Below are 27,832 nucleotides of genomic sequence, written 5' to 3'. Positions count from 1 at the left end.
TTATACCACAGATTATACCACATCTTTATTTTAGTCCTTGTCTCTACAAAAATTAACAGTTACATTACAACAGTTACTTGATTTAATACAGGTAGAGATGAAGACTGGTCTTGCATTTAAGTTCATTATAACAAATTGTTTCCTTTGAAAAAAGAATATTTGCATATATACCAGACAGGAACATCACAGGTATTAAACTTAGGTGCCTTAAAAACATTATTGAGTAAAATAAGACAATATCACTATTTGGTTCAAGATAAAAAATGTAAAAAAATAATACACAGCTTTCTTTCTAACATATAGTTTACAAAAATCCTTATTTATTGATAAAATCTAACTATAAGATACATTATTTTAGAATGAAACTCAGTCTTTTATATACATAGGCAGAGTTGCACAAGTTCCTGAATAACAAGATCTGATATTGCATGTGAACTATGAAACTGACAAGTCAGAGTTGAAAACTCTGCAAAGGAACAAGTAAAAGGTTTATTCCATGCTGAAAAGAGGAGAGAGAAAACACAACGTTTTAGCTGTGAAGCCTTCTTCAGGTGTGAGTTGAAAACTCTATTGTGAGCCAAGTTATAATGGAAGAAAGGTTCTTGTCTGTTACATGAAGTTGCCTTTCCAAAATTACTTTGTGTTGTCTAAAATCATCTCTGAAAAGTATCCTTTATCCTTAAAAATATCCTTTTGGAAAGAACTGAGGACCACAGGTGTAGAGTGGGATACACTTCAAACATTCTCATCCTGGATCTTCATCGATGGCTTATCCTGGAAATAGCCGTCATAAATTCTGTGACATAAATGTTTTCCTTGGCACAAGCACATATTTAGTTTGTTTGTTGATTCATAAGGCATCATACTTCAAAGATTTACTGGTGAACTTGATTAATGCTTGATTAATGAGCACTGGTATTCTGTACTCTGATGTCGTTTGCATCCATAACACAGTTCTTCTGCTGGTAATGGTCTATCAATCTCTTCCAAAGTGCACTGCAGGTCAGTAAATCTTTGTTTCCTGTACAACACATGAGTGCAAAGATGTAGATGTTTACCACAAATACAGCACATAATAAAAAATTGTGTTAACGCCATTTAAGTCAGAATTCATGTTAGCATTTAATGTCAATTGGTTGACATAGAATTTCCTATTCACAAGCCATTAAATGAGGTGGAAGAAATCAAGTTAATAAATATGCAGGGAAGGAATGACTATTTTAGAGCAGGGTTCATGGAATAAAGTGTAGTCATGTGATTCATTATAAAAAAATAAAAGAAAATACTCTACATTTCCATTTATTCAAGATATTGATTGTGCAACAGGTAACCATTTTCAGGAGGTAAGAGCAGAGAGCTGAATGAGTACAAACTAGCCTGGAGAAGCCTTTCTCACTGCTGCCTTATGTTGCTTTAATAGGACACCCAGTATTCTTCCTGTTTCCCAACAAGTAACTTCCTGAGTCCTTGTAGAAATTAGCCAAGACAATGTCCTTAATCTACATCACCATCATTATAATTTGTAGACTGATCAGTGCAGTTTCACACCATTGTAAATTGTATTTATTGTCTTTAGCCATAAATTGTACATTGCCAAGATGCACAATATTTTTTTTAATACAAATGGCATAGAACACATAATAGAAATGTTAAAAAAATCATACCGTAAATTGGTCAAAAACAAAGAATAATAAAATGAATTATAAATCAAAAGGTATATTGAGAAACAAGGCTTTTAAGGGTTTGAGCCATGTTTCACAACAATGATTGTGCACAGGAGAAAGTTCTACAGCACTGTGTGAAACCTGGTGTCAGATTTAGAGCTGCTCTAACTTTGTAAAGAGGATCTGATAAACTGGAACTATCCCACTCAGCGGTATACATGAGCAGGAGAACCTTTAAGTCCACTTTAAGTTTCAAAGGGAGAGAGCGAAATTAACAGTTAACGAAAGTAATGGAATTTGCTGAAGCACAGCAGTTTGAGTTTAGCACACAGGGCGCACAATTCTGGACATGTGGACTGTCACAGAAACCACGCTAAGCAAGGTGTCACTGCAGTCTAGTCAGTGATCAAGTTTGTGTCAATATTTCAGCATTTAATAGAACAAGGAAGAAATATTGTCTTTTACAGGAACGGCTGAACATCACAGATGTCATGCCCTGTACACCTAGAGGGCGCTCTACTTCTGTTCCTAGTTCCCTGTGATTATTCATGTCTTTCCGGAGTGTCTTGTTGTGTAGCCTATTTATTTCCTGTGTCTGCCTTGCTCCTGGCTCGGTATTGAGGGTATGGATGTTGTGAGACCCGCTAGCACCAGGTTGCCCCACGTCCGTAGCCTGAGGGCATAGGTTTCTATATCGACATCGTCTGACCCCCTGAGCCTGGGCTAACCTCCGTGTTGCCCCCTTTTACCGCTACACATAGGGTCTCTACTGCTCTCCTGGCCATTCTACGGCTTGCCCCTTCCGACATCCGTGACAACAGAGTGTTTTTCTTCAGAATTTAATCTGTGTTGTTGTGGTACCACTTACCTATGACACAGAATCCTTCCTGAGCCCGAGTGATGCCCACATTGACTTGGTTGGGATCAATGACAAACCCCAGAGTCTTTGTGAGCCAGGCTTTGGTAGGTTCAGTCTCTAGCTCTGAGGAGGGACAGGAGCGCACAGTAGAGAGAATCACGTAACGCCACTCACTCCCTAGAGAAACGGAAACAAAAATGCTTTCGGTTGATAAGGGAAAAGAAATCCTATAGGCCTCAGCTGTGATGAATATCTCATTTTTGTAGGTGTTCTTATTGTATTTCAAATCACTCCAATTCACCTGATAAAATCTGTCTTCTCAAGGTCAGCTGCCACTGCTGGGAGAATTACCTTTCTTTTTAGGGTCACATCTGATTAGTTTTATCTAGTTGTCCCCCCCCATATTCATTTCAATTTGATTCTTCTTATTGTATCACTGACATAATTAGATTCTCAACTAGCCATTTCAATAAACAAATATTGGAAAAGGAAAATAGTGCACATTATTATTATTGTGAAATGCAAGATAGGGCTTTAAAGTTCTAGACATTAAAAAGAAAAAAAGACTGCAGTACCTTGACTTTTCATGATGGTGCTGACTGTGACATTGTATATTTCACTTTTCTTAAGGAGCTCATTTATTTTTGATATCTGAGCATTGTACGGTGTCAGAATAGCAATGTGTTCAGGTTGAATTCTGGAATGTTTCGTTAACAGCCTGGCAATACGGACCTGGGGAAAAAATAATTAAGAAGGAATCAAAAATCAGAAATGCCTGTACAGTGTACTTATATTGTGTCTTTATGCCTATAAGAACACAGGAAAGGACACAAGAGAAAAAAAAGCCAATTTAGTTTTTTTGGTTTCTAGTATAAATATAAGAACAGAATACAAGCCTCCATACACATTACACAAGTTGAATTCCCATTTGTAATATAATCCAGTATCCAAGGCAGTGCGGAGATCCCGAGTGCAGGCAAAGCAAGCAGAAAAGCTGACAAGGCAGTAAAACAATCCAAAAACAGTAGCTGGAAACTCAAGCAAAGCTCATAGCCCGGTGAACAGGAGAAAAAGTTACAAGAGAAAATCCAAAAGTCAAATCAAAGCACGATCAGGAATATGAAAGTAAACAAAACAGGAAACAGCCAGACCTAGGGAATGAAACTGAGACTGAGCACCTGAGCGACAGAAGGGCAGAGCCTGTTTCCAACAGGGTAGGTGTAGTGATTAACTACACACAGGTGGAACAGATCTACAGTCGGCGCATGTAGTCACAGCAACCAACTGATTAACAGATTTAGCTGAGGCGCTGCCTGTTACAGAGTTTTGGTGGGAGCATAGATAATTTTAAAAAACTTCTAAAGTCACAATGCCCTTTTAAAATAATATCTGTGACACATTTGTCTGTTTAACCTTGAACTATAAGGATGTTGAGTTCATCCTTCTTTGATAGAAGATGTTTTGGAAAATCTCTTTCATGGCACCAGCTCTTGGCGTGTGCAGAAATGCTGGTTTCCGCAGAGCAACACTCACACACTGTTCGGCTTCCTCCATGTTTGCCTTGGAGTTTTCGTTCCCCTGCTCCGTAGAGACGATGAGGCTCATCTCCTTCCCTTCCACGTGGCCAAAAAGGATAGAGGTGGCTCTCCGGCCTGCCAGAAGAACACTGCCTTTGCGTTTAGTGCCAGTTTTCAGAAGGCCATGATAAAACTCCTTGGATGGAAATTCACAGATATCTTCATGCTGTAGGGAGAAACAAGCACACGGTTTTGTACCAGGTACTTGGAGATAGACACCTAAATATAGGTATTTGGAATGGAACAAGAATGAACATTTATCTAGACACATTTGTACTCATGGCCAGGTAAACGAGTTTTAGCTGATTACAAAAGAGGAACTTAAAACTGTGAACAGCGCAAAGAAACCAAGCAGGCAAGTGGAAGAACGTGACTGTGATCCAATGTGAAGCAAAGTTCAACAAAAAACATAACTTTTTCAACCTCACGTCAGACTCCAAATATTTTTTTCAATTATATATTCAAACATTTCACATAAGAGTCAGCATAACCTAAAGACAAAGGGCAGACATAGCACAAATTAGTTAATCACAAACAAGAAATAGAAATAGAATACTAAACATAGACAACAGAAGAAGGGTAGTTTGAAAAGAGTTTGAGAGATAAAACTCCAACAGATCCTGTACCATTCTATACTGCGTGTCAAGCATCAGGGCTTTGTCCATGTAGCGCTCGAACAGTGACTTCTTCATGCCCAGTCTCTTCAGTAGCTCGCTGTGCACAATGGGCCTGAGCTGCATGTGGTCGCCGAGTAGCACGATCTGAAGAGAAAGAGCCATCATCAACAACTCCTGAGGTATTCAGTCTCGTCTGTGTCTTCCTGAGTGGGACTGCCTTCAGATGAAAAGCTCAAGCCAAATCAAAACCCAACAGTTCTCTGCTTCAGAAAATCTTTTTTACTTTTACTTGTATAATGGAGGTGCCTTTAATTGTACTGTTTTTTTTTCCAGTAAACCAAGGTTGGAAGACCACACTATATGTGATAACCACTTTACATCGTACAGTATGTCGATGTGTGTTTATGTGATATGTTTTATATTAGAGAAACAGAGCTCAAGAAGGCTAGGTTTTCATTGTTTGTTATAAACCTTTTCACTTGAATCTCTAAAAAACCAGGATATCCAGCCAGAGACAAGGTCCCCAACAGTCATTCTGATGCAAGGATCTTCCATGATTGACTTAAATGGGACCTGCACTGCTATTTTTATATTTCGGGGTTAGAAAGAATCAGCATTGTTGAGTGTATTTCTTACCAAAATGAAAGTATAAACGTACACAGCAACTTGTAAAACCCCCAATTTACATCACAATTTGATTAAATTTTCAGGTTTCCTCTCGCCATATTCTGCAATTCAGAACACGGTAACAAAATGTTCAGTGAGGTGAGGTGGCTCGATTACACTGTAAAGAAAGCTTTTGAAGGCATTTCTTTTTTTTCTAACCCACCTCCGCCCCCCCACCCCCCAACTTTGGAGGACTTCTTTATTATTGTTTTTCTCTCTTTTGTCTCTTTTTCTCACTCTCTCACTCATTTTTTCTTCTTATTAGTCAAAACAAAATTCTTACCTTCACAAAACATAATTAAAACACAACAAGAAAAAAAAAAGATAAATTCAAAAACTTCCTACTGATATTCTTAACATCCAGTGCCATTCAAGTACTGTATGTCTCAAACGGGCCCCAAACATTCCTATACTCATTAAGTTTCCATTGTGAATTATATAAAATCCTCTCAAATTTAACTTGTGATACAGCCTCTTTAATCCATTCTTTGTGTGACAGTCCTGTACTGTCCACTCATTTTAATGTCCATCTCTTTTAATCCAATAGAAATATTGCTCTAATCTTTGACATGGTTTTGCCGATATATACTTCTTACAGTACTTCTTAACTCTGCCTGTAGATCATGTTGGAAGATTTCTGCAGTGAAATGTCTGCTGCACAGTCTGTGCTTATTCAGTCATACATCGATTACATTAGTCATTACAGTGACTAGTGAGCAGGAAGGGCCACATCACATCGCAATTCGTGTGAACTCTCACTCTTGCCCATGAAGACCAGGGGTTTGCGACAACATGGCGACCTACAGTAGTTTCACAAAGTTCACGATTTTGTGCTTAATTCAAAATTTGTAAAATTGTTCTATACCATCAATGACTGTATTTTGATTCCAAGATTTAATAACCCGTCTAAGAAACTGGGACTGTGGCTCCTTTTTAAAATACATACAGTAGATACACGAATGGATACATGAAAATACATGAAAAATATTAAAATTGTAAATTCTGAAGTTACTAAAAGGTGAGGGTTTCAAGACAGACCTTTTCCGGCTTGTGTGCCACTAAGGGTATGAGGGCTTCTGGCTCTGTTGCCATGGCACACTCGTCGATTAAAATCTGCCTCGGGTTCAGTTTCTGAGTAAAGTTGGGATTGGAGGCCGCAGTGCATGTACAAAGGATGACATCATGGTTCTCCAGCTCCTGCTGACGGGCCGCGTTCAGTATTTTTTTGTGACTAGAAAGTTAAAAGGTCGATTTACAGCATGTACAAAAAACAAACAAAAAATTAATTCACGAACGGTCACTCTAGAGGCTAAAAGCAAACGCCAAATGATAAAATGAATGGAATTAAGATGCAGATGTTTCCCTAATTTAATGTAAGCAAACAACAGTAATAAAAATCAGAAACAAACGAATGGGGCACAACTGTTGATAAACTACCGAAAAGAAAGGGGTAAAATTTCAATCACTTCAACTTCCTTCCTTGTGCACTGTAGATGAACATGACCAATATAAAAACAGAGGACAGGAAAAATAGAATAGCAACCAATTAAATTTTAAACGTGATTTTGAAGTCAAAGTGATTAACTGGAGGTAAAGATTTGATACAGGATGAGGACCGTAAAGGGAATCAGACACACATACGTATCTACTTCTTCATCTGTGAGGTTGTCTCCACTTCGTATTCTTACATCGAACCTCAGGATCTGATCTGCGTATGGCTTGCCTGGCATCCTTATTAAATGATGTAGACTGATGGACCTGAAGGAAAATGGTTCAAGTTAAACATGGGGACACCAAACCAATGTTGTTGGTTTTTTTTATTGTTTGAAACAGACTAGATCAACACAGCAAGAAGTAAACAACATTTTTGTGTACAGGGAAATACTGTACCTGAGCGATTCCTTTGGCTTTTCTTCACGGAGAGATTTGCGAGAGAGTTTCAAGGTGCTGCCTGGATATGGAAACTCCAGCATCTCCATCTGGTCACTGTACACTCGGAGGGGTCTGAGCATGCTTTGGAACTTCAGGAGGTATTCTGCAATTCAGCACCAGGTTTGCTGGATTAGGCCTGATCTTACTGCTACAGTTCACCCACAAGAAACATTACCTAGTGCTTCCATGTTTTTAAGTTATCTTTCCTTAGCGGTTTTTGTTGTTTAAAAAATATCTTATTTTTGTTACTTATATTGTTTCTTATATTTCAAAGTTTCCTGTTGTATATCTTAACATTCTTAAATGCAGGAAGTATCAAAAACACATTAGGCTGATTCCTTGCTTAAAATGTATACAGTCACTCGTATACAGTATGTCATTGTGACCTGGTTTGAAGAAATAACACTTTCTCAACACGTAGAATGTAGAAATATAGATAACACAGTTTTATTCTGAAGGAGGGTCCATGGCCGAAACGTTGTGTTCTCTTTCTTCTTTTTTTCAGCATGGAATAAACCTATTACTTGTTCCTTTGCAGCCTTTGCATTTCTTGTTGAGCTATACAGTATATTGGAATAGAGCACCTGCCTGTGGCACCTGAGCCACTTCCATATTTCTGTGCCACCTGCCCAAAACTTTGCCTTTCTCCAAGACTAATTTAAGAGGACTGTGGCATTTCTGTGGCCTGTGACCAGCTTTGTTTTTCAACGTTTCTGTTGTCACTTAAAGAGCCTGCCCACCTCTGTTCACGAGCAGAGGGCCACACACTGCATACACTACCTAGCCCTTCGGTCTTGGACTTTGGAGCTTCCTCCATCTTACAGCAGACGTATGATTGAAGAACCTCCCCCCTCTTTCAGTGTAACCAAAGTACCAAACCTTAGAAACTCTGTCCGAAGTTTGTTCTTCAGGGTTCCTGTTCCCCTACTGTGATATGACAGTACTTTCTCTTACCAAGGAACCCATTCCCCCACCTCGTCCCCTCTGGGATTTATAACCATCTAGAAACCAATCGCAGTTATTTTGCCCCTTCGAGGATAAATAAATCTGCTCTGGAATTAATCATCTATTGCTCTTCCTGCACCTCTTTTGTTCCCTCAAACCCCCTCTGGGATTAGAAATCGGCTGCTGTTAACCATGGCCACTTCTCCGATCTCAAAAGAGAAAGAACCTAGCCTGTTTTCCATCGCCCTGGTAGTAGAAGTTTTAAGCCCTGTCTCAGTTGATCCCATCTGGCCAGGTCCACTCTATCTCCGAGTCAGTTGTTGCTTAACACAGCAACAACCCACTCTGCTGCTATCTTTTTTCCCCTGTCTTTGTCTTCTTACAATTCTGGTCCCTAACCTATTGGCACTAGGATGGCTTTCCGTGAAGAACCTCTGTCTCTTTAACCCTACAAGACCTGAGCTTCTGAGCTTCACCATAGAATAGCTGCACCTCACCCAACAGTGCTAGGACAGCCATGGATGGCTGCTGTTTCTTTTAACCCTACGAGACCTGAGCGCTTAACTTAACTTAACAGCCAGCAGCCATATCACTCTGCAACTCACCACTGGCAGCCCCACTGAAGCTAAGTAAGTGTGAGCCTGGTCAGTACCTGGATGGGAGAACTGAAAAAAACTAAGGTTGCTGCTGGAAGAGGTGTTAGTGGGGCCAGCAGGGGGCGCTCACCCTGTGGTCCATGTGGGTCCTAATGCCCCAGTATAGTGACGGTGACACTATACTGTTAACAGACACCGTCCTTCGGATGAGACAAAAACCGAGGTCCTGAATCTCTGTGTTCATTCCTGACAACACCTCAAGTTAGAGCCCACTATCACCAAACTGACAACCATTTGAGTTTTGGGGAATTTCAAACAAGTCTGATCTTATAATCGAGACACAAGTACTTCTTCTCTTTGAAATCGCCAGACAACTTTCCCCTGACTGGTGTTATAATCAGGATTTCTCTCTTCCTCTCAGGTTATTTCAGATTTGGATCTTACCCCCAAAGTTCTGAGCCTTCCTCCTTCTCTCTTCACTGTTTCTACATCCATATTCCAACAGGTAATGGGCTCCAGCTGCAGCTTCATGCTGAACTGTCTGCACATTAACCTGTCTTAATCGACTTTACCATGAGAACTTACGTTTTGTAATTACTCCCATACCTTTTGTTGCCCTGATAATGTTGTTTCGTATTAGTAAAGTGAGTGAATTAACTCACATGTGAAAATGTATGTTTATCCACTTTGTCACACGCATTTTCTTGATCTTTCCATGAACCCTTTTCACATGTGTAAATTGTGTTGACGGCTTGCCTGGCAAAATGTGTCTGGGATTTACTCACAAACATTTTGTTGGCTCCGTACCAAGCCATTTTACATATTAAATGTGCGTTACTCACCGCACAGCTATCATTTACTTGATATAATATGTGAAGACATGACAAATGTTAGAGAATAATACAATGAAATTATACCAGCAACAACATCCACAGATTTGTTAGAGGGCCCACAGTACAAAATGCAGTCCTTCTTCACTGGTGTTCCCTCAGTTTCTTTGGTCTTCCTTGGGGTTCTCCTGTCCTTGTTCTGCTGAAAGAACCAATAAACGATATGGACTCCCACCACAGTTTTCCCAGTTCCTGTGAAGAATGGGAAGGCCAAAAATTAATAACTCAGAATAAGCCAACCACGTGTACAACTATGTTCCATTCTTATCTCCTGACAAGCTGCTGAGTTATCTGGGATCAGTGAATAATAACTGTACATTATGCCATGAAGAAAAACCTCAACTTCTGCCTCATGTTTTTTCAAAGACACATTTCCAACTCAAAAGAAATGCTGCTAGAATGCATTGTAGTCTCTAAATTTACTGATACAGATCTTCTAAAAGCTTTAAATATCCAATACGAGACCTCAGAGGATATTAAAAGTCTGCTCATGTGTGTTTTCATATCATGAGGCTCACATTGACGTGTTACAAATATGAACCCGAATCAAACAGGTCATCATAAAATGGGTTGGAGCAGAGCCCCGTACAGGCCTATATTTTCTCAATACAGTCTCTCAATTCATACCCACTTATAGTACATCTTCTCATTTTTGAATTTAAGAACAATATTTCGTATTTCAGTATTGTAGGCATAACTAACCCAAAAGCACAATGCTAAAACTGCTAATTAGGCAATATGTGACATTTTAATAAGTTAATACATATTTAAACATCCACAGTTTTCACGACCCATTGTAGCTTTCAAAACGGCTGTCATGGAAATGTGTTACGTAAATGTTACGTAAAAGTACATTTTTCAAATAAATGTACACTTCAAATAAGCAAGAATGTAGTTAGCCAATTTTGCTTTGTGCACTGGATTCTGCCAGGCTAATGCCAGTTCACTAGTCACTATGTCACTGAGTGACTATGTACATTGACAAAGCTGCTTCCAAACTGTGTGCTCTCAGTTCACCCTTTCTAATCAAAAACATGTTCTCAGTACTTAATCAACATGGACAACAGTCTCATATCATCCTACATTTTTAATATTTAACCACCCGCAGTAACATAAATTCAACCCACGCCCACCTGCAACAGAAACAAAACGTCTCTGTAGGGCTTTAATTTGGAGAAAAAAGTATTACCCATTAATGTCTGTCAATAAGTTTTATTCAGTGATCATCAAAAACAGGATAGAGCAGTCAACAGGACATCTGAGAAAGCTGAACCAGAAGAAAAGCAGACATATTTGTCTGAACATTTATCTGCAAGCAGACCCCCGAGTTTCTTACCTGGGGGACCCTGGATGAGAGTGAACGGGTTTTCAAGAGCTTTCCTTTTTGCTATGTTCTGGCTTTCGTTCAGATGAGGCAGCCCCAGTGAGCCAAAGCCCTCAATCAGAAAATGCTGGTGTCTGAGTCTTACCACACCAGCACCTGCAAAACGAATGAAAGAATAAATACGAAGACGAGTACCTAAGAAAACCAATGAATAGCATATTACTGGCTGAACTGCAGTGAAAACAAAGACAAGCCTTCTTAAATTACTTGAAACGATAACAGTGGATATCTCAATACAAAAACACAAAAAATATATAAAAATATAAACATTCCCCAAGTATTTTTGTAATCAGCCTGATTTGGAATAGCCGGTTGTGTTTTTAAATGTCTCCGCTTGCGCCTTGTGACTACAGAGGAGAATGAGAAAGTGTAGCGTACTCTACATTTTTCTTTTAAATATCGCAGTCACCACAGCCCTGTGCTGGAGGTTCATTGCCGATCAGAGGAGAGGAGTGTCACTCTGTGAAGCACGGCACACAAGCAAGTATCCCAAGAGGCTGCAGGGGGCGTTGTGTCACAGAGAGCTGAGAGAGTCCTGGGTGACTTTCTTTCGGCAGCTCTCACCCATTAATAATAATAATAATTGCTTACACTTATATAGCGCTTTTCTGGACACTCCACTCAAAGCGCTTTACAGGTAATGGGGACTCCCCTCCACCACCACCAATGTGCAGCATCCACCTGGATGATGCGACGGCAGCCATAGTGCGCCAGAACGCTCCCCACACATCAGCTATCAGTGGGGAGGAGAGCAGAGTAATGTAGCCAATTCATAGCCAACCATTGTACCCCACTGCTTGGGGAATCCTGATCACAGTTGACTACTGACATGACCCAGGCTCGAACCCAGGATTCTTTACCTCCCGTAGAGGTGTGGCCACTTGGGAGGCCTCAGGAAAAGAAAATTTAAAACGATCTTGTTATCTATATTATAATCTTATATTAAAATGTGATTCTACGCACCATGAGGAAGTGTCTTCTTTCCCAGTATGATGTTCTTGACAAGTTCATTAGCACGTGCAAGGTTAGAGACTGCGTCTTCTTTGCGGCTGAAAGTGCCAGTAGACATATTTTGAGAAAAGTGGGGAAAAAATACTTATTTACTTATTAATACTTATATAAGATACTCATCTAAAAAATAAGCAATGACTATTTATAACTTATAATTTCGAACTGTTTTTAAATATTGAAGACTAGTTGCCCTTTTTACTTGCAAGCTTAAATTTCCTATTGGCAAAGGCTTTGGAAAAACCCGTGAACCATAATACTCACACATCAGGTAGTAGCTTTGGAATCAGCTCCACTGTGAATGCTGTGCCTTTCTGGAATATGCTGTCGGGAATATTCTTCATGGGCACATGGTTGATGTAGAAGTCTATTTGAATATAAGAAAGTTTCTTTGACTCCTCTTCATCGGTGATTTTGGTAGTTACCCCATGAGCCACCCATGTGAAGAATTTGGGATCCACTTGATCCGACAGAGGAGCATGTCCGGAGGACTCCAGTCCAAACTGGTTTTCTCTGGAGTTTCGAGATTGGTCCCTCACTCTGATGCATAAGAAGCACTTTCTCAGATCACACTCGACGCACCACAGCTTTTTGTGAGCCAGTGTTAGCTGGAAGAATCCTTCTAGTTTGTCAGACTTCGATTTCATTTTCCATTGTACAGCTGTATCTTCAAAGACGATGCTGTCGTTTTCCGCCACGGCATTGAAGGCTGATTCCATTTCACATAGAGGCTTCCAGACCCTCTGATACTCCAAGTAATCGACATATTGCTGCTTCGATGCTCGTATGGCATATTCAGAGAAACACTCTATGGGGTTCCTTGCGTGCTCAAGACAAACCTCAAACTTTGGATGGATAATTAACAACTGTATTTGAGGCACCAGCATACCTCGCTTTGTGTCTGTGCCCAACTGCACCTGCAATATGCCCCCAGTCTTCAGCTTTAGAGAGAGTTCAGCATAGTGCTTCTCTGTATTTTCAGGAAATTGGGCAAAATTTGGCATAACCCTTAACTCTCTGCCAGGTGTCTCTGTATGGTTACAGTTGACCTTATTGACGCCTGAATTAATGTTCTCAAACAAACTGAGTACCCTTTCCCAGTCTCCTGTCCTAAGGGCAGAAACAATCTGTTGCCACGTATCTGTTAACACTGGTGTTAAATATGTATTGGGACGCTGCTGCTGGATCTCGGAGTGAATTTTGGAATTTTGCATGGAGTACACTCTTTGGCTCCATACCAAAATCATGCATTGACTTTGGTCATCATACATTGGCTGGGATGCTAGCTGTAAGTCCCTGTAGCTTACAGAGTGTAGGTGGGGTAGTGAAGAGTGGTTTAAAGGAAAAGAAACCTTGAAACTGTTCCCCGTTGGAAAGACCTCAACTACAAATGCTACCTTTTGTATGGTTTGACTCTTCAGTTTGGATGCCAGATTCAGGCTCTGGACAATCTTGCTGTAGCTCACTTGTTTCTCATGCTTCTGAGGAAATTCTGCACAAAACAGATCAATTTCTTTGACGGTGTACTGGGCTGCTGTATTTCTGAGTACCGCATGGAGATGTCGCTGGATAATGACATCCATGTAGCGCCGTATGGGAGACGAGGCCCAGGTGTAAGAGTCAAGCTGCATGATGTAGTGGCCAACTTTGGAATGATAGGTTGAGTTGGATCGAATGATGTAAGCCTTGCTGAGAAGCTTCCTGAACTCCAATAACACAGGAAGCAGCCAGGGGTGGATGTCATCAGTTGCAATCAAATCAATAATTTTATCCAAATCCCTGTTTCGGACTGCAGATTTAAGCTCTGTCCACAAAGATGTCAATATACAGCACATATCATCAGCAACAGCAGAACTGGAGTGCTGGGAGATGCTTTTTTCTGACTCTGTCATGACGATCCTACCCACAGTCTGGTGTGTAGGATTGGATTCCTGATTCATAGTGGGCCTGTTTTCACTGGCAAGACGTTTATTCACTTTGAAATGGTAGGAGAGGTGAATAGATAAGGGTATGAAGGAGGTGTATTTACTCTGAAACTCATAAACTTGCTCAGGATGGGGAGTATTCTGACAACGAATAGGAGTGACTTTTGCTGTTACAGTGTTGCTTATAAGAAATTCTGCTACTGTGCAGTTGAACATTATCATGAGCTCCTTGATCATCTCATGGGACCTTCTTTCTCCTGGATTCACGTCCTCATCTAGTGACTCATAGTACCAGTCTCCCAACAATCTGTTTTTTCTGTGAACCCTTGAAAAGCGGTAAGCTACAGCAAGGCAGTCTTCCACAGTACTGAACCTGTACTCATTTCCAGAGTACTTCTGGATAATCTCCTCTGCTTCCTCGTAAGATATTTTTCTATCTGATCTTATCACTGAAAATGTGAAGCTGCTTTCCACAATCCTCTCAGTTTTCTTATCAACAGTTACCATCAAAGATATAGTGTGACGATTAGAGTTGGGAAGCAAACTGAAATCCTTAATACTCAGTGACCTTGGAAACATATACACAGGCTCTTTTCCAGGGGAATAGTATGTCATTCCACGTCTTCTGGCATCTTTATCTATGGGACAATCCTTGGTGACGAAGCTTGCAACATCCGCAATGTGAACACCAATTTCATACCATTTTCCCAAATCTCTTACACTAATTGCATCATCCAGATCTTCAGAATTCTTTGGATCAACGGTGAAGGTTGTGTACTCACGATAATCGTTTCTGTTTTTTCCATCCAGCCTTAAATCCTCAAACTTGGCAAGTTCATCCTGAACAGAGGGAGGATTTCTAGTCAGCTGATATTCTATGTCTAGAACTTTTAAGCCACCCTCTAGGGATGTCACTCTAGGAAGGACTTCTTTAACAACTCCCAGGGGATAAATAAAGTTGTTGCGCCATTTTAAGACTTGGACAACAAAAAGGTTGTTCATTTTTGATTCCTCATTTATCTTTATGCATTTTGTCTTAATCCACATCCCATTTTCATATTTCCTTACTGCAATAACATTAGGTTTCTTCTGGAAAAATGGAGTGTATATTTTGGGAATGCATATGTTAATGGGTGTCATCACTTGTTTATCATAATGTTCAATGATACAAACAAATACCCTTGAATGGTCAGCCACTTTTAGTACCCCTACTACTTTCCCAGAAGGAAGGCTGTTTTCATTGCTTATTATCTTCACAATAACCTGGTCCCCAGGAAAAGCTCTGCCAATATTCTTTTTCCCTTGGATTTTGATATGGAATGTTGGTTGGTCTAGAGGCCAGGCATAACCTGAATCGTATCTTTCCAGTACCAGTTCACAATGTTTGTATTCACTTGGGTTGTCTCTCAGTAATGTCTCTAGAGAGGACTCAGTGTAATCAAAAGGCGGTTCTTCTTCGGGCCTTTGATATTCACCACTTCCAGTGAAGTAATTATTTTGAACAATGTCCAAAAGTCCTTCACTTGTGACAGTCACCCTAATGTCTTTGCTCTCGTCCAGAAGCTCCAGCAAAATTGGGTCATCAATGTCAGAGAGGTCCGAATCAACGGATTCTGTATCACTGATGTCTTCCTCTCCTGTTCTGGTGAATCTTGCTGTCTCCTTCACTTCTTGGTCAATGTGCTCCATGGTGAGGTGCTGTGGGAAAGCACTGCCCTTCTCGATGCACTGCGCTATGTAGCTCCTCCAGATCTTAGAGCACTTCCCGAAGTAGCACAGAGCTGCCGCGTCTCCAACCACAATGACCTGGGACTGCGCTCTGGTCATGGCAGTGTTCAGCACTCGCGGCTCGTTGAAGAACTCCAGAGTGGCTGAGCTCAAAGACAGCAGGCTGTCTCGGGTCTGAATGGTCGTCATCACGACTACTCTGAACTGCCTCCCTGCCCAAGAGAAAAGATTATGTTAAGTCAAGAAGTAATTTTCATTTCAGGAAATATTCCGACAACATATTTCTCTAAATTGAAAGGGTAAACATTGTCGCTGAAATAACATGCTTCCTTTTTTAGAGAAAAGTTACATCAGCAAGAAAGTAACAGATTTGAAATTGAAAAGCTGTAATTTAGCTAAGGTTTTTTTTTGCTAGGAAACTTGTGCCCTTTTCAAAGAACTGGACACTAAAAATGTATGAAAGTTACGTGGTGTAGTAATCTAAAAGTTAACCTTCAACAGTATAGAAATAACTAGGCAGGAAGAAAAGCAACCATTTATGCAATTGTGAAGGGGAACTACAATATACCTGAATACCAAACATACTAAAAGAAAAGAGATACAATAGTTTGTCTGTGAACAGCCAAAACACTGTGTCTCTTTTCTTTTCCTTTTAGCTTGTATTAAAACTTTACCTGTTCCTTTGCAGCCTACGCATGTTGACGCAGCTCCCTACCTGAACTTTACCAAACATACTAAATGTTTGTTAGAGAAAAGCTGTTTGAGAGAGGATCTTCCATAGCAGGTAGTGTGAAGTAACACTGTAATAGTGAAATACCCGAAAGATGGTTGGTGACTACGGAAGTGTGTCTAAGAATCTGGATACAATACCTAACAAGTGTCAACATTTCCACTTCCTAGAGCTTCAAACCAAGGGGTGTTTTATTGGCTGTGCTGGTTGTGAGATACATTGATCTAAATAATATTCTGGTTTACCTTAGTTAATTAAATTCTGGGTGAATGATTGACAGTTTAAAAAAATGTACGATAAAAAGACAGTCCTGGGGAAAGAGATCAGAACAGAACAAGAGAGAGGAGAAGAGAGGAGACAGAAGGCCAGAGGAAATGGAGTGTGCCAGGAAAGAGGTCCTTGTCCTTATCCAAAAGATTATCCAAGAAGACCTGATTGTAGTTAAGCTTTTGAACCTTGTGAAGAGAAATTGCTATTCTGCATTTTTTAGGAAACTCTGATTTCCCGAGTGAAGAATCCCTTGGTTTAAAAACGGCCTCTCCTGGTTAGTGATTGCATTTTTTGAATAGGGAGATAGGTTCCCATTCATGGCATATCAGTTTATGGAGAGGGAAATTTAACAGCAGGTTGTATTCTATTTAGTTTAGAAGGCAGATTTATCTTATTCTGGCCTTTGTAAGAGTTTGAATACTTAGTAGTAGTCTGGGATTATTCTGGGTGGTTTAAACACAGGCCTCTGGAACACCTTGACTGTAAACCTCTAAAAAGAGTTACTTGTATGTAGTATGTGTAGCGTATGTAACGCTACACATATATAATATGTATATTTTTGGCAAATCTTTACAAGTTGGTGGTTATGATTTTTTATTTTACTTATTAACTAATCTGCTCAGTCATCTACCAATTGCGTAATATGACTTTACTCTCTAACTTTCCAAATCCTGACCGGAGAAAAATATATGCAATCCAGAATCAAATGGTGTGAAGTTTGCTCTTGAGGGAAAAAAAGACATTTTAATTATACTATATATGGTAAAGAAAAGTTGGATATGAAACAGTAGCCCATCCAAAAAATGGGGTTCAAATACTGGGAAAGAAAAAGGCAAGGCTGACACTTTTAGAGGAAAATCCCTTGCTTGAACCATCACATTGAAATTTAAATGATGTAACATTAGAAGCAGAAATGCAGGACAGAAGAAATTTCAACTACAGGTGCTGGCACTGCAGATCCACTGTGTGAGAATGATATTTTATGTAATCCTGGAATTATCAGTGGGGGCAATATTTTACTGTAAATGGAATACTGATTAAAAATTACTTTGACAGTGCAGTATAAACTTAAGAAAATGAACAAACTTAATTCAATTTTTAAATCAGAATTAGTCCATCAAATTAATAATTAAATTATTTGCAACATAAGGATCGACTTGGTAAAAGAACCACTTTATCCTATGTCTTTATTTCCTCCTTCATAATTACTGATTATCTATCCTATTTACTCAATGATTGATAAACCAGACGCAAACAAATACAACACTTAATCAGATTCCTATCAGACAGACAGCAAATCCAGAATTTTCCTATCCATCTTTGACAGCTAGTTTTCCCATCCTGGCACAGGTTTCAAGAGCTTACCTTGTATGTTCAACAAATTCTCCACTGTAATTTTTCCCAGTTTTTTGCTTCGCAGTTTCTGCCTGATGAAATCCACCTGCTGTAAATTTGAAATAACAAAAACAAAATTAAATCAGAATATAATAATGGTTACAAAGGCCATTCAGTCTATCTAGCGTGAAGAGGAAACAGCATTCTTAGACACATTTACTTACAGACATAAAGCTACAAGACCAGACTGCAGCATTGGTCAGAAACAATGGAAATGATAGTGAACTATGTCATGAGAACAGCATAGTGCAGTGCAATCAGTATCAACTGAGAACATCAGTTCTGGTCATTCTTGCGTTAAGTAACATGACAAAAAAAAAGGTGCAGTTATTTGTAAGCTTGTCCAACCTGATGCTCAGATTTTAAAACTGATGGGAGCCCAACATGGGAGCTTATTTTCTTATTTTCAGCACCCGCTCACAGAATTAAAAACCTATAAAAGGAAAACTGTACTACCTGCATGCCACTGTGAGGCAGGAGAAAATCAAAATAGCCGGTGAACACTCATGTTAAAAAAAAGGACAATCAAGCAAACACACAAGCAGGTTACCAGTGCAAACATTGCCATTAATCAGCCACACTATATACTGCACCTATAAGACTTATAACCTATATTCTTTAAATATTGCTAATGTTTATTTGTAAGTACTGTAAACATTTCTGTTGGAAAATATTTAAAGGGTTACTCAGACACTAGAAATCACAGTGGCTTTTACCTGCTTTCCCTCTGAAGCAACACAAATTGTCCTTTGTGATGGATCCCCCCACTGTGATGGCCAGTTATGGAGAAGGCTTTGGACTATTTCCGCTACTTGGTCAATCTCCTCGCAGTTGAAATAGGATGAGGTGATTCTGTCCCAGTGGCAACTCCCGCGGACATGATGGAACATCAGCGGATGGAACTGAGGATGAGGGGGAACATCCCCCTTGGCTTTGATGGCATCGCTCTTCCCTACATAGAAGTGAGTCGACACAAACTCCACTATCTCTCTCGTGGAGCGATAGTTCTCATTGAAGATGATTCTGCTTCTCGAGGCCACCTCGTGCGTCTCCCCCTGGTAGAAGTGGAAGAGGCGATTCAGCAGAGTGTGGTCAGAGTGCCGGCCCTCTTCCTCCGAGAACAGCTTGGGGCCCATCTGCATGTGGTCTCCAGCGAGCACCACTCGGGTCCCCTTCCCAGCCAGAGCCAGGGGCATCAGCGCAGCGCACTCCAGCATCTGGGAGGCTTCGTCTATCAGGATGTGGGTGAAGTAGCCGGGAGGGAGCTTCAGGGCTTGGAATCGCCTGGCTGTCATGGTGGTGGTTACGACTATCCTGCGAGAGTCTAATGTCTTCTTGTCCGGGAAAATGAATGACTCGCCGTCTTCTGAGAGTAGGCAGTACCTGAGAGTGATGTGGTAAGTAGCACTCACAGCTACACCTCTTTTGTTTGACTTTATCCTCAGAGGTACAGTGTTCCCAGCATTCACCCAAGTGTGGAAATAGTCCTTTAAGTATATATCTGCAGAGCTAATAAAAAGTGTACATTTAAGTATTTGTAATACATTAAGAGCCATATAGTAATGAACAAAGGTCCAGTGTATTACACTAGGATTTAGGTACAATGAGAACCAAGCTAAAGAATAGATCTAATACAGAATACCTTTGCTTATGTTATGCTACTTAAAGCCATGGATTTTGTTTCTATCCCTATTATCTCTATTGCCACTGTCATTTGAGAATTAAACAGCTAGGTTATCAAAGCAGGACTGATCCTTTGTAAATAAAGCCTCTGTAACTGAATGGCAAAGATACAGGAATTTGACCATAACTTCCAGTATTAACACAAATTCCTACCTGTTTGTATGGGTGCAGATAAGAACCTTGGTATCAGGCTGGCGGACAATTTCCATGGCTGCACTGGCCAGCGTGTAAGTTTTCCCAGTTCCGAATGGTCCATATATCAGCAGTGGCGCCACAGGTTTTTCTCCATCTGTGTCCCCAATGATGTAAGCCATGGCTGCGCTCTGCTTTGCATTGAGCTTGGAGAATGTCCCGCTGTGCACTGGCACAGAGCAGGCCGTCACATCTGGCAGCACTATCCCCACATCTGGAAGGAGGTCGACAGCCTGATGCCACTCGCAGAACTGGAGACGGTTCAGCTGAAACTGGACCTCCATCTCACGCGTTGTGTCCTTCAGGAGACCGAGGTCTGAGCAGCACCGCTTGGAAAGATGGAGGAAGATTGTATTCTCACTGCTTGCTTCCCAAGAGATGACCGCTTCGTACACCTTGTTGTCTGTCGGGTGAGACGGAGCTAGGAGAGCAGACTGAACTGCAGTTCTGAGCACATAGCCATTAACAGTATCAGGTGTCAGTGCATAAGGAACCGGGACTTCTGCAGAACGCTCTCTGGTTCTGTCCTGCTTTTTCCCAGACGTATCCATTAGCGTCACTGTCACTTTCAGGCTCAACCTATAATCAAAAAATCATTAATTATATGCATCAAGTAGGAAATGTTAATTACAATTTAAGCTTATTTAGGCTAATGACTATACCAAGGACCCTCTCCAAACACTGGTGAACAAAATCCAGTAGATAATAAGCAGCTTAAGGCTGCAGAGATGGAACCTTTAAAAAACCCTGAGAACTGAAAATTGTTCCTATGTTTATGTATGTAAAAATCTCTAAAACATTTCAAATCCTACCTAAGAGTTGTCTGAAAGTAAACAAGCATATTAAATTATGTCACCTCTCTAACAGCTCCTCCTGGGCCAGCTCTTCTCTGTAGAGGAAGGAGTGCATTCCGTCTCTGTAGTTCTCCCTCGTAAGGGGCTCAGTTCCCTCTGCTCTGGGTTTGTACCGCAGGTTCAGCTGAGGCGGCTTGTACTCCTTCAGCAGACTCTCCTCTGCCTCAGTCCTCTCCAGGCAGGGCACGATCATCCTGTTTCCACGGTGCCAGCGCTCCAGGCTCTGACCACAGGGCCCGCTGCCCTCGGGCGTCTCCGCAGGGGGAGTCGGGCTCCGCTGACCCACTCGCACCCGGAGCTTCTGCAGCAGCACGGGTCTCATGTCAAAGTCGAACACCACCCACTGCTCGTAGAAGCCCGGGCTGAGAGATTTGAAAGTGACGGGGACGTCGCAGCTCATGTGGGATGTGCAGAACGTGTTCCCTGTGGCGTAAGTACAAGGGCCTTCAGGACAGATGTCACCCAGAGTAAAAACGGCTCCTTGTTCGTGTTTCAGCAAGGCGACGTGCACCAGGGGTCTCTGAGAAAACACACACAAAAACACAGGTTAACAGCGACTCATGTCCTAGACATTTTAACAGGAATCTGGGGTTTTATATTAGTTGTTTACCCTAAATCATTGGTAATGAACCCTACATGTCGCTCAAGGAGAGAGTGCTTGTGACGCAGAAGAACAACAGCAAAAAAAAGCCTTCAGGGGCAGCAATTTGCAAACAATCAACAAGCAGAGTTGCAAACACTTTTCCAGAAACACGAAACAAACAGATTGCAAACAGCACAATTAGTGAAGCACATTTACCCCCAAGATGAAGTGATCTCCCTAATGTAGCTTACTCCCAGCGTGTCTTGAAAAGACTTCCTAGTGCAACATGTTGGCATCATTTCTCTGTTCTTCACATTTGACACACTGATGATCTACCGAACTGGGAGGCTGAAAACCAGAAACAATCTCACCTCTGATTCGACATGGAAAGTCCACTTCCATTCCAAATGGTCTTCCTTGGAGCTCGTGGTCAAATCCTCACTACAGGTGACTGACACCCCAGGTACACAGCTGGACATCTGACAAGGGATTTCAAAAGCAGAGATGAAAATGGCACAAAGCTAGGTTAAACTATAAAGCATAATAGATTAAATTATAGAATATTAAATCAGAATAGTAAAAGGCATTATAGCCAAAAAATAAGGTGATTATATTTCATTATTACAAGCAATAGCAGTTTATTTTCCTGTAAGAAAACCACAAAATTAGGTTGTAAAGATCAGGTATTTCAGTAAGGTTCTGTGTAAAGAAGCAGAAGGGAACTGAATTTTTTTGTGGAGCAATGTGATGGGCCCTGTCCCATACACTGTAAAGTAAATATAATTCTTGCCTTTTTGTAAATAGTTTAGTTGGTTTGTTTGTTGGCTGCAGCCACTTCACCTCATTTTGGTTTAACAGTCAAAACCCCATTCAGAGGCAAGGCTGGATTTACAGCCTGGGAAGCAAATCGCCGGATGGCCACCAGCTTGTTTCCCATTGTGCCCTCTTGTGGACTGGAGGGGAACTGCTCCCCGTCCACTTATAAACAATGTTCAAACAATAAGTTAAAATAATAATGAGTTAAAATAATACCTCAACTGTTTCAATAAGGTATTAAAAGATTGTTATTTAGGGAAATGTGAAATGTAATTGGTAAGGGATGCTTGTTTTGATGTATTTGTTTTTACTGAGGTAAATGTGTTTATTTAGTAGCAGGGTCCTTTAAGAGAGTTGTGGGAGTTTAAAGGGGGAGGAGCCTCCTTAATAAAAGGCAGAGGTTAAGCTCTGTGGGGGAGTCTTCAGTTGGGAGCTAAAGAGGACGTTGGCACTGTGGAGATTTAGTTGCTTGCTCTCTGGTGTTATTTTCGTTGCTGCCACTATTATTTAAATAAACTGAGGCCCTTTTGTACTTTCTGTTGGGGGACAGCATTCGTTTTTGAAAAGTGCTCAGAAGTGGTCTCAACAGATTGTACTGTGGGAGGAAGGGCGCGGCCACAAGCGATTATTGGGTTATGTTTCTTTTTGTCGGAGAGGTGTAGTAGGTGTTTTATGACTGTGGCCCATGTCTCCACGGGTCCTTACAATGTGCACTTCGTTGCCACTGCTCCTGTACTCCTTCAGCAGCAGGTCCTGATACGACAGAAGGCCCTGCTCCTGTGCAGCCCTCATCCTCTTCTGAGCCGACCGGGTCCTCAGGATCCACTCCTGCAGCTCCTCTGTGGAATGAGCTGCTACACAGTTCTGTCCGTACTCACAGGTATCGGGCCTGTGGAGAAACAGGAGAGAGAGCGCCTGCTTTTCTCTGCTTCACAAGCACAGAAACATCGATCTGTTACGGAATATTAATGAGGACCCTATGCAGAATAGTCAGGATGAACTTCAGAGGTGTAGTCGATTAAACAGTCCGGGGTCCGAAAGCTGAAGGAAAACAAACCGATGCAAAAGTACAAAATCAGAAGCGGAGCTGTAAGCAGTGAGGAAGCTGAGAGTCAAAACCAGAATAATAGTCAGTGTACCAGAACAAAACCAGGAGACGTAGTCAGAGAACAAACCAGGGTCAGGAAGCCACAAACCAAGACGTAACTGATCGCAGGAAGACGGGGTAGCTCTAGCCAGGAAAACCTCATACTGAGCACTGGGGAGAGTGTGTAGCAGCATTAAATAGGCTGGGGTAAAAGCCTAATTGGGAACCGTACTGGAATGCAAGATGGAATGCCGAGTCCTCCAGGGGCGTGGCGTAACACAATCTTTAAAGATGCCCTTATATAAATCCACCGTGGTATTTAATGTTAAAACAAAGAAACGCATTGGAAAGCCCATAGAGACATCTTTCTGAAAGCAAAGGAGAGCCACAGTAAGACAGCGTATCATGTTAAACTGCTGGAAACACATATAGGCTCTTTGAAATCATTGCAGAATAAATACACAGTAATCACAGCAAGAGCTGCACGAATACTGCGACTTCACCGCGGGGGGCGGTCATGAGGCCGGTTAGCCGGCACTTTGACGAGTAAGATTTCTTCCCAATGCTAGACAAAGAACGTTTCTTGTTTCAAGTCAGAGGAAAAGACATGGCATTTGACTCATACTGTATATGGTTTCCCTTCTTTACCACCGGATGACACTTTCTTAACCACGGTTTCAAAACTTGGAGTGAGATGTCATGCTGGAATTTCATGTCAGCTACGCAACTCCCATTCTAACCAAACTTTGAATCGGTTGGATCCATCTATGTTCTCACGTTAAAGAACAAAATGTCTTAAAAATGTTTGCTTTCATTAGTGTTTAAAAGCAGACATTACATTATCAATTGAGGAAGGATTATTTACTTTAATTATTGATTCATCCGCTTGACCTGTTTCTGATATTTCCTGTTTTCATAACCCCATATTTGTAGCAATACTCTAATGCTGAATATTCACTTTTACCACACCTTGTCTCTTTCAGAAACCAACAAAAACATTACAAAGCCCCACCAGAGAAACGAGCAGGATTCACAAAGCTGCGCAGGCAGTGAGGAATTTTACAATGCAACAACACAGTGGGTAAAATCGATTTCTTTCACGTGTAGAGGCAAGACAGAGACATTCGGGACCGATTCTGGTCCTTGAGAACAACCAGATATTATGAGCTGGAGGGCTTTACTGTACCTGCTGCAAAGCTCAAACCCCTGGGTTAGGTTTCCAGGCGGGGGGCGGTGTCTCCACTCTGTCCCTCTGTCCTCGCTGATCATCCTGGCGTGGTCCAGGGAAGAGCAGTGGTTCATGAAGCTGTCCTTGGAGGAGAATTTCAGACAGCAGGCCTTGCAGTAATAGGTCTGAGCTGGAGGTGATGCTGGTGCCTGTGCTTGCGTCGGCGCCACCTGTCTCTGGGGCTGCCTGAGCAAGTTGGGGCGCTTAAGGCCTTCCTTGGCCTCTGCCACCCACACAGCCATTTCAACTTCACTGTGAGCAAACCAGCATCGCCGATGTCCGTGCCAGCAAGGTTCACCATTGATGACATACCTGCAGTATTGCAGGGTGGTAGAGGCTGGCAGAGGCCTGATTTCATGAAATACTGCCTTGCCATGTTCTCCTGTTTGAAAATGTACCAGCACTGGCTTCCAAGTGTGCTTGAAGCAGGAATTACAGACCATCATCTGACCCCTGGGACTGATCTGCTGGGGACTGCTATACAAGCAGTCTTCACACACCTCTAGGAATTGGCCGTTAAAATTAGCTCTGATTTTTTCGGCCACACCTAGCTGCTTCAGTTGAGCCCTCTGATCCACAGGAACTTGAATTGCTTTGACCATTTCTGCCAACGTACTGTAGCTGAGTTGTCTGGCCTTTTGGAAATTCCAGACAGCGGCTTCTTCTTCACTCCTGGCAAATGTGCACCTGTTCCCGTGTTTCTGACATCCATGTCCAATCTTGAAAAACCAGCACACCTCATATTTATATGGGACAGGGAACTCTGGACGGCGAGATATGTGCTTCCATGCATTTCCGCTGCCTCTCTGCCTGGCAAGCAACACGCTTCCTGCACACTGATGTTTCACAGTCCTGATTTCAAACGTGATCTCATTTTTTTTTATGGCGCAGGAGAAACAGGCGACCTGCAGGTCGTAGGTCCATAAAAAACTTTGCAGATGAAAATCTGTCATTTTCATCAACTGTTCATGCCAATTGTTTCAGAGAAAATTTTTCGCCCTGTAAAGAAAATCATAGACTAATCAATTTCATGTACAATATTTACATCAGGGTATAATCCTTGCTCTGTTGTGACAGAAGTGCTTGCAGACACTCAAAAGAAGGTTAAAAACACTGGGCAAAAAGCAAAAGGCAGGAGACGTGACAAGCAGAAGACAAACATTTATTAGTTTCCCTTCCCAAGGTTGACCCCACATCTTAAACCCATTGATTGAGAAAAGCTACAATAACAGAACAGAACAGCAGAACAGTTCAGTCCTAGACACCACCAAAGGACTGAGATGATACTGGGAGGAAAGTACTGTAAAATAAACCCAGTGGAATGCACGCTGCCTGAGTTTCTTGCAGTAACTGCAATGCCAACACCTCCACTGCTACAGTTATTCTGCTCAAAGCAACAGAAATAAGGAGCTGGTGGGCTGTAAATGATCGCATTGGAGGACTTCAGGCTGCTTAGCCCTGCTCTTATCAGCCAAGATACTAAGAAATTAACTTGGACTTGGGCGTCTTCTGCTGTGAAACTCGCTTCTACTGTTTCCAAAGTACTGTAGATATCTCCTATCTTGCTATCTCACCTCCTGCAGACGTGGTGTGGCACGCAGAACTTTTCCATTTCACTCAGTCGGCAGTCTTCCCATAGTCTCAACAAAACCTGCTGCAGCCCAGCTCTGCCTGGTTCCAAGTACCAAAAACACATCGTCATGCTCAAGACTGCTCTCCTACGTTGACCTGCCCTCCACAACTTAAACCCCGATGCCCTGGATTTCCCAAATGGCATCTTGCGAGGCTGGCCTGCGTGTGAAGCTACGTTACAGTATGTCTTCCTCAGAGAAGCTCCCTCATCCAGTATCTCACACATCCAGTAACACACCTGTTACATTTACCTGTCACAGTTCAGTGGTGGAAGAAGTGGGTCCACTCTAATATGTTATGTAAAGTGCTCTGAGATTATCTGAAACGAGAATATTGTAACGCAACGGGGGCTCAGGCGGGCGCCCTTGCCGCATCTGGTCGGCCCCATCCCGACTGGAGGCTCGAACCCGGGACTTCCGCGTCTCTCTGCAGCGACCTAGCCCCGTGAGCCAAAGAGAGATCTCTCCACAGCCCAGTAGCTGTGGTCCTGCTATCACAGGGAAGGGCGGTGACGTCACCCGCTCTGGTACGCCGGCTCTTACACACACTGCTTGTCGGCCGTAAGCGTTACAATATATATAATTGCAGTTCTTTTTTTACTCTTAGTGTGCCACTTCCCAAGGTGCAGGGGTTGTTGGAGGATGTGAGTGGGTAATTGCAAATCACAAGACGCGGAACTGTGAGATGATAATAATAAATAGAAACTGAGAGGAACGACAGAGCAGAGGTTAACGATTTTTCTCAAACTTCCTTGTTGGACAGGGTGTTCGTGATCTGTCATCGTGACGTACAGTACAGTTACAGCTGAAATAAATACAACCCGTTTGCTTTTCTACGTGCAGATGAAATAAGGAAGCTTCCTGCTGCATCACTTTTAGCCTGTGGTTTAGGGCGTCCGGTACATACAATAAAGAAGCTATTTTAATCTATAACAAAAGCGAACACAATATGAATTACTTATGATTGTTATATTATTATATTACGTATTATTATGATATGTTAATTGTTTTTATTCATTGAGTTCTCATGAAATACATCATACGAAATAAAATAGTCGACAAAACAATCATTAAACTATTCTTAAAACAGAAAAATGCACGCCAACTAAATCTTAAACTTAAAACTATAATAATTTATAAACACGGCTAAACTGTTTTTAAAATATGCGCATATTATATATAATAACATGAAAAAGTTGACGTGACAATATACCAATATACAATATATTCCTTAAATGTGTTATTCGCAAAATAAGTCAGGGGAAAAAAAATTGAGCGTCCTAAAGCTAATGGTTTTATAAAATTATCTTTCCTTCATCCTTCATTTTGCCCATTTTAGAAATTAAGCGATATTTTAATGATAATATTTTTCTTATCAGAAAGGAAAAATACAATGTTTATAATTAAGTAAATACTTACTTTCCGGACTGTATTTTGTTCCATCGTACAATACAGTAAATTTCGAGGAGGACCAAGACCTGTGAAAAACTCGAATCCGTCAGCTGATTCCGCCGATGTCAACAGGAGCTGAGGTCTGTGATGAGCAAACCCTTTGCCAATGTTTTTAAATCT

General features: G+C 41.4%; 1 protein-coding gene across 2 annotated transcripts; it reads right to left on the bottom strand.

The window, feature by feature from the left end:
- Window positions 1–27,832, bottom strand: helz2a (helicase with zinc finger 2a). Of its 2 annotated transcripts, XM_088607687.1 has the most exons (21): window positions 27,680–27,832; window positions 26,204–26,300; window positions 24,588–25,628; window positions 23,020–23,203; window positions 21,870–21,977; window positions 20,918–21,435; window positions 20,023–20,640; window positions 18,903–19,695; window positions 18,157–18,235; window positions 12,403–16,003; window positions 12,094–12,179; window positions 11,083–11,226; window positions 9,774–9,938; window positions 7,274–7,418; window positions 7,025–7,141; window positions 6,422–6,614; window positions 4,727–4,861; window positions 4,057–4,266; window positions 3,099–3,255; window positions 2,533–2,700; window positions 1–1,021 (listed from the first exon to the last, which is right to left on the bottom strand). In XM_088607687.1, the coding sequence occupies exons 3-21, from the start codon at window positions 25,586–25,588 to the stop codon at window positions 903–905; spliced, it is 8,541 nt and encodes a 2,846-aa protein (XP_088463813.1). In that variant the 5' UTR covers window positions 25,589–25,628; window positions 26,204–26,300; window positions 27,680–27,832; the 3' UTR covers window positions 1–902. The 2 variants fall into 2 exon arrangements, with proteins under 2 accessions (XP_088463813.1, XP_088463812.1); XM_088607686.1 differs by lacking the exon at window positions 26,204–26,300.

The sequence above is a fragment of the Lepisosteus platostomus genome, chromosome 15 (genome assembly GCF_059453375.1).
Source record: "Lepisosteus platostomus isolate fLepPlt1 chromosome 15, fLepPlt1.hap1, whole genome shotgun sequence".
In the NCBI taxonomy this organism is placed as follows: Eukaryota; Metazoa; Chordata; class Actinopteri; order Semionotiformes; family Lepisosteidae; genus Lepisosteus; species Lepisosteus platostomus.
Note: the sequence above shows the minus strand (reverse complement) of the source record. Positions and strands in the feature narration are given on the sequence as shown.

Excerpts from the sequence above, each read along its gene's own strand:
- helz2a (XM_088607687.1), bottom strand. The coding sequence starts at position 25,588 with ATGAAAATGACAGATTTTCATCTGCAAAGTTTTTTATGGACCTACGAC. Across the intron at positions 7,419-9,773 it reads ATCTGTGGATGTTGTTGCTG|AATACCTCCTGAAGTTCCAA; the intron begins GTATAATTTCAT and ends GCTGAATTGCAG. Across the intron at positions 4,267-4,726 it reads TTGACACGCAGTATAGAATG|CATGAAGATATCTGTGAATT; the intron begins GTACAGGATCTG and ends TTCTCCCTACAG.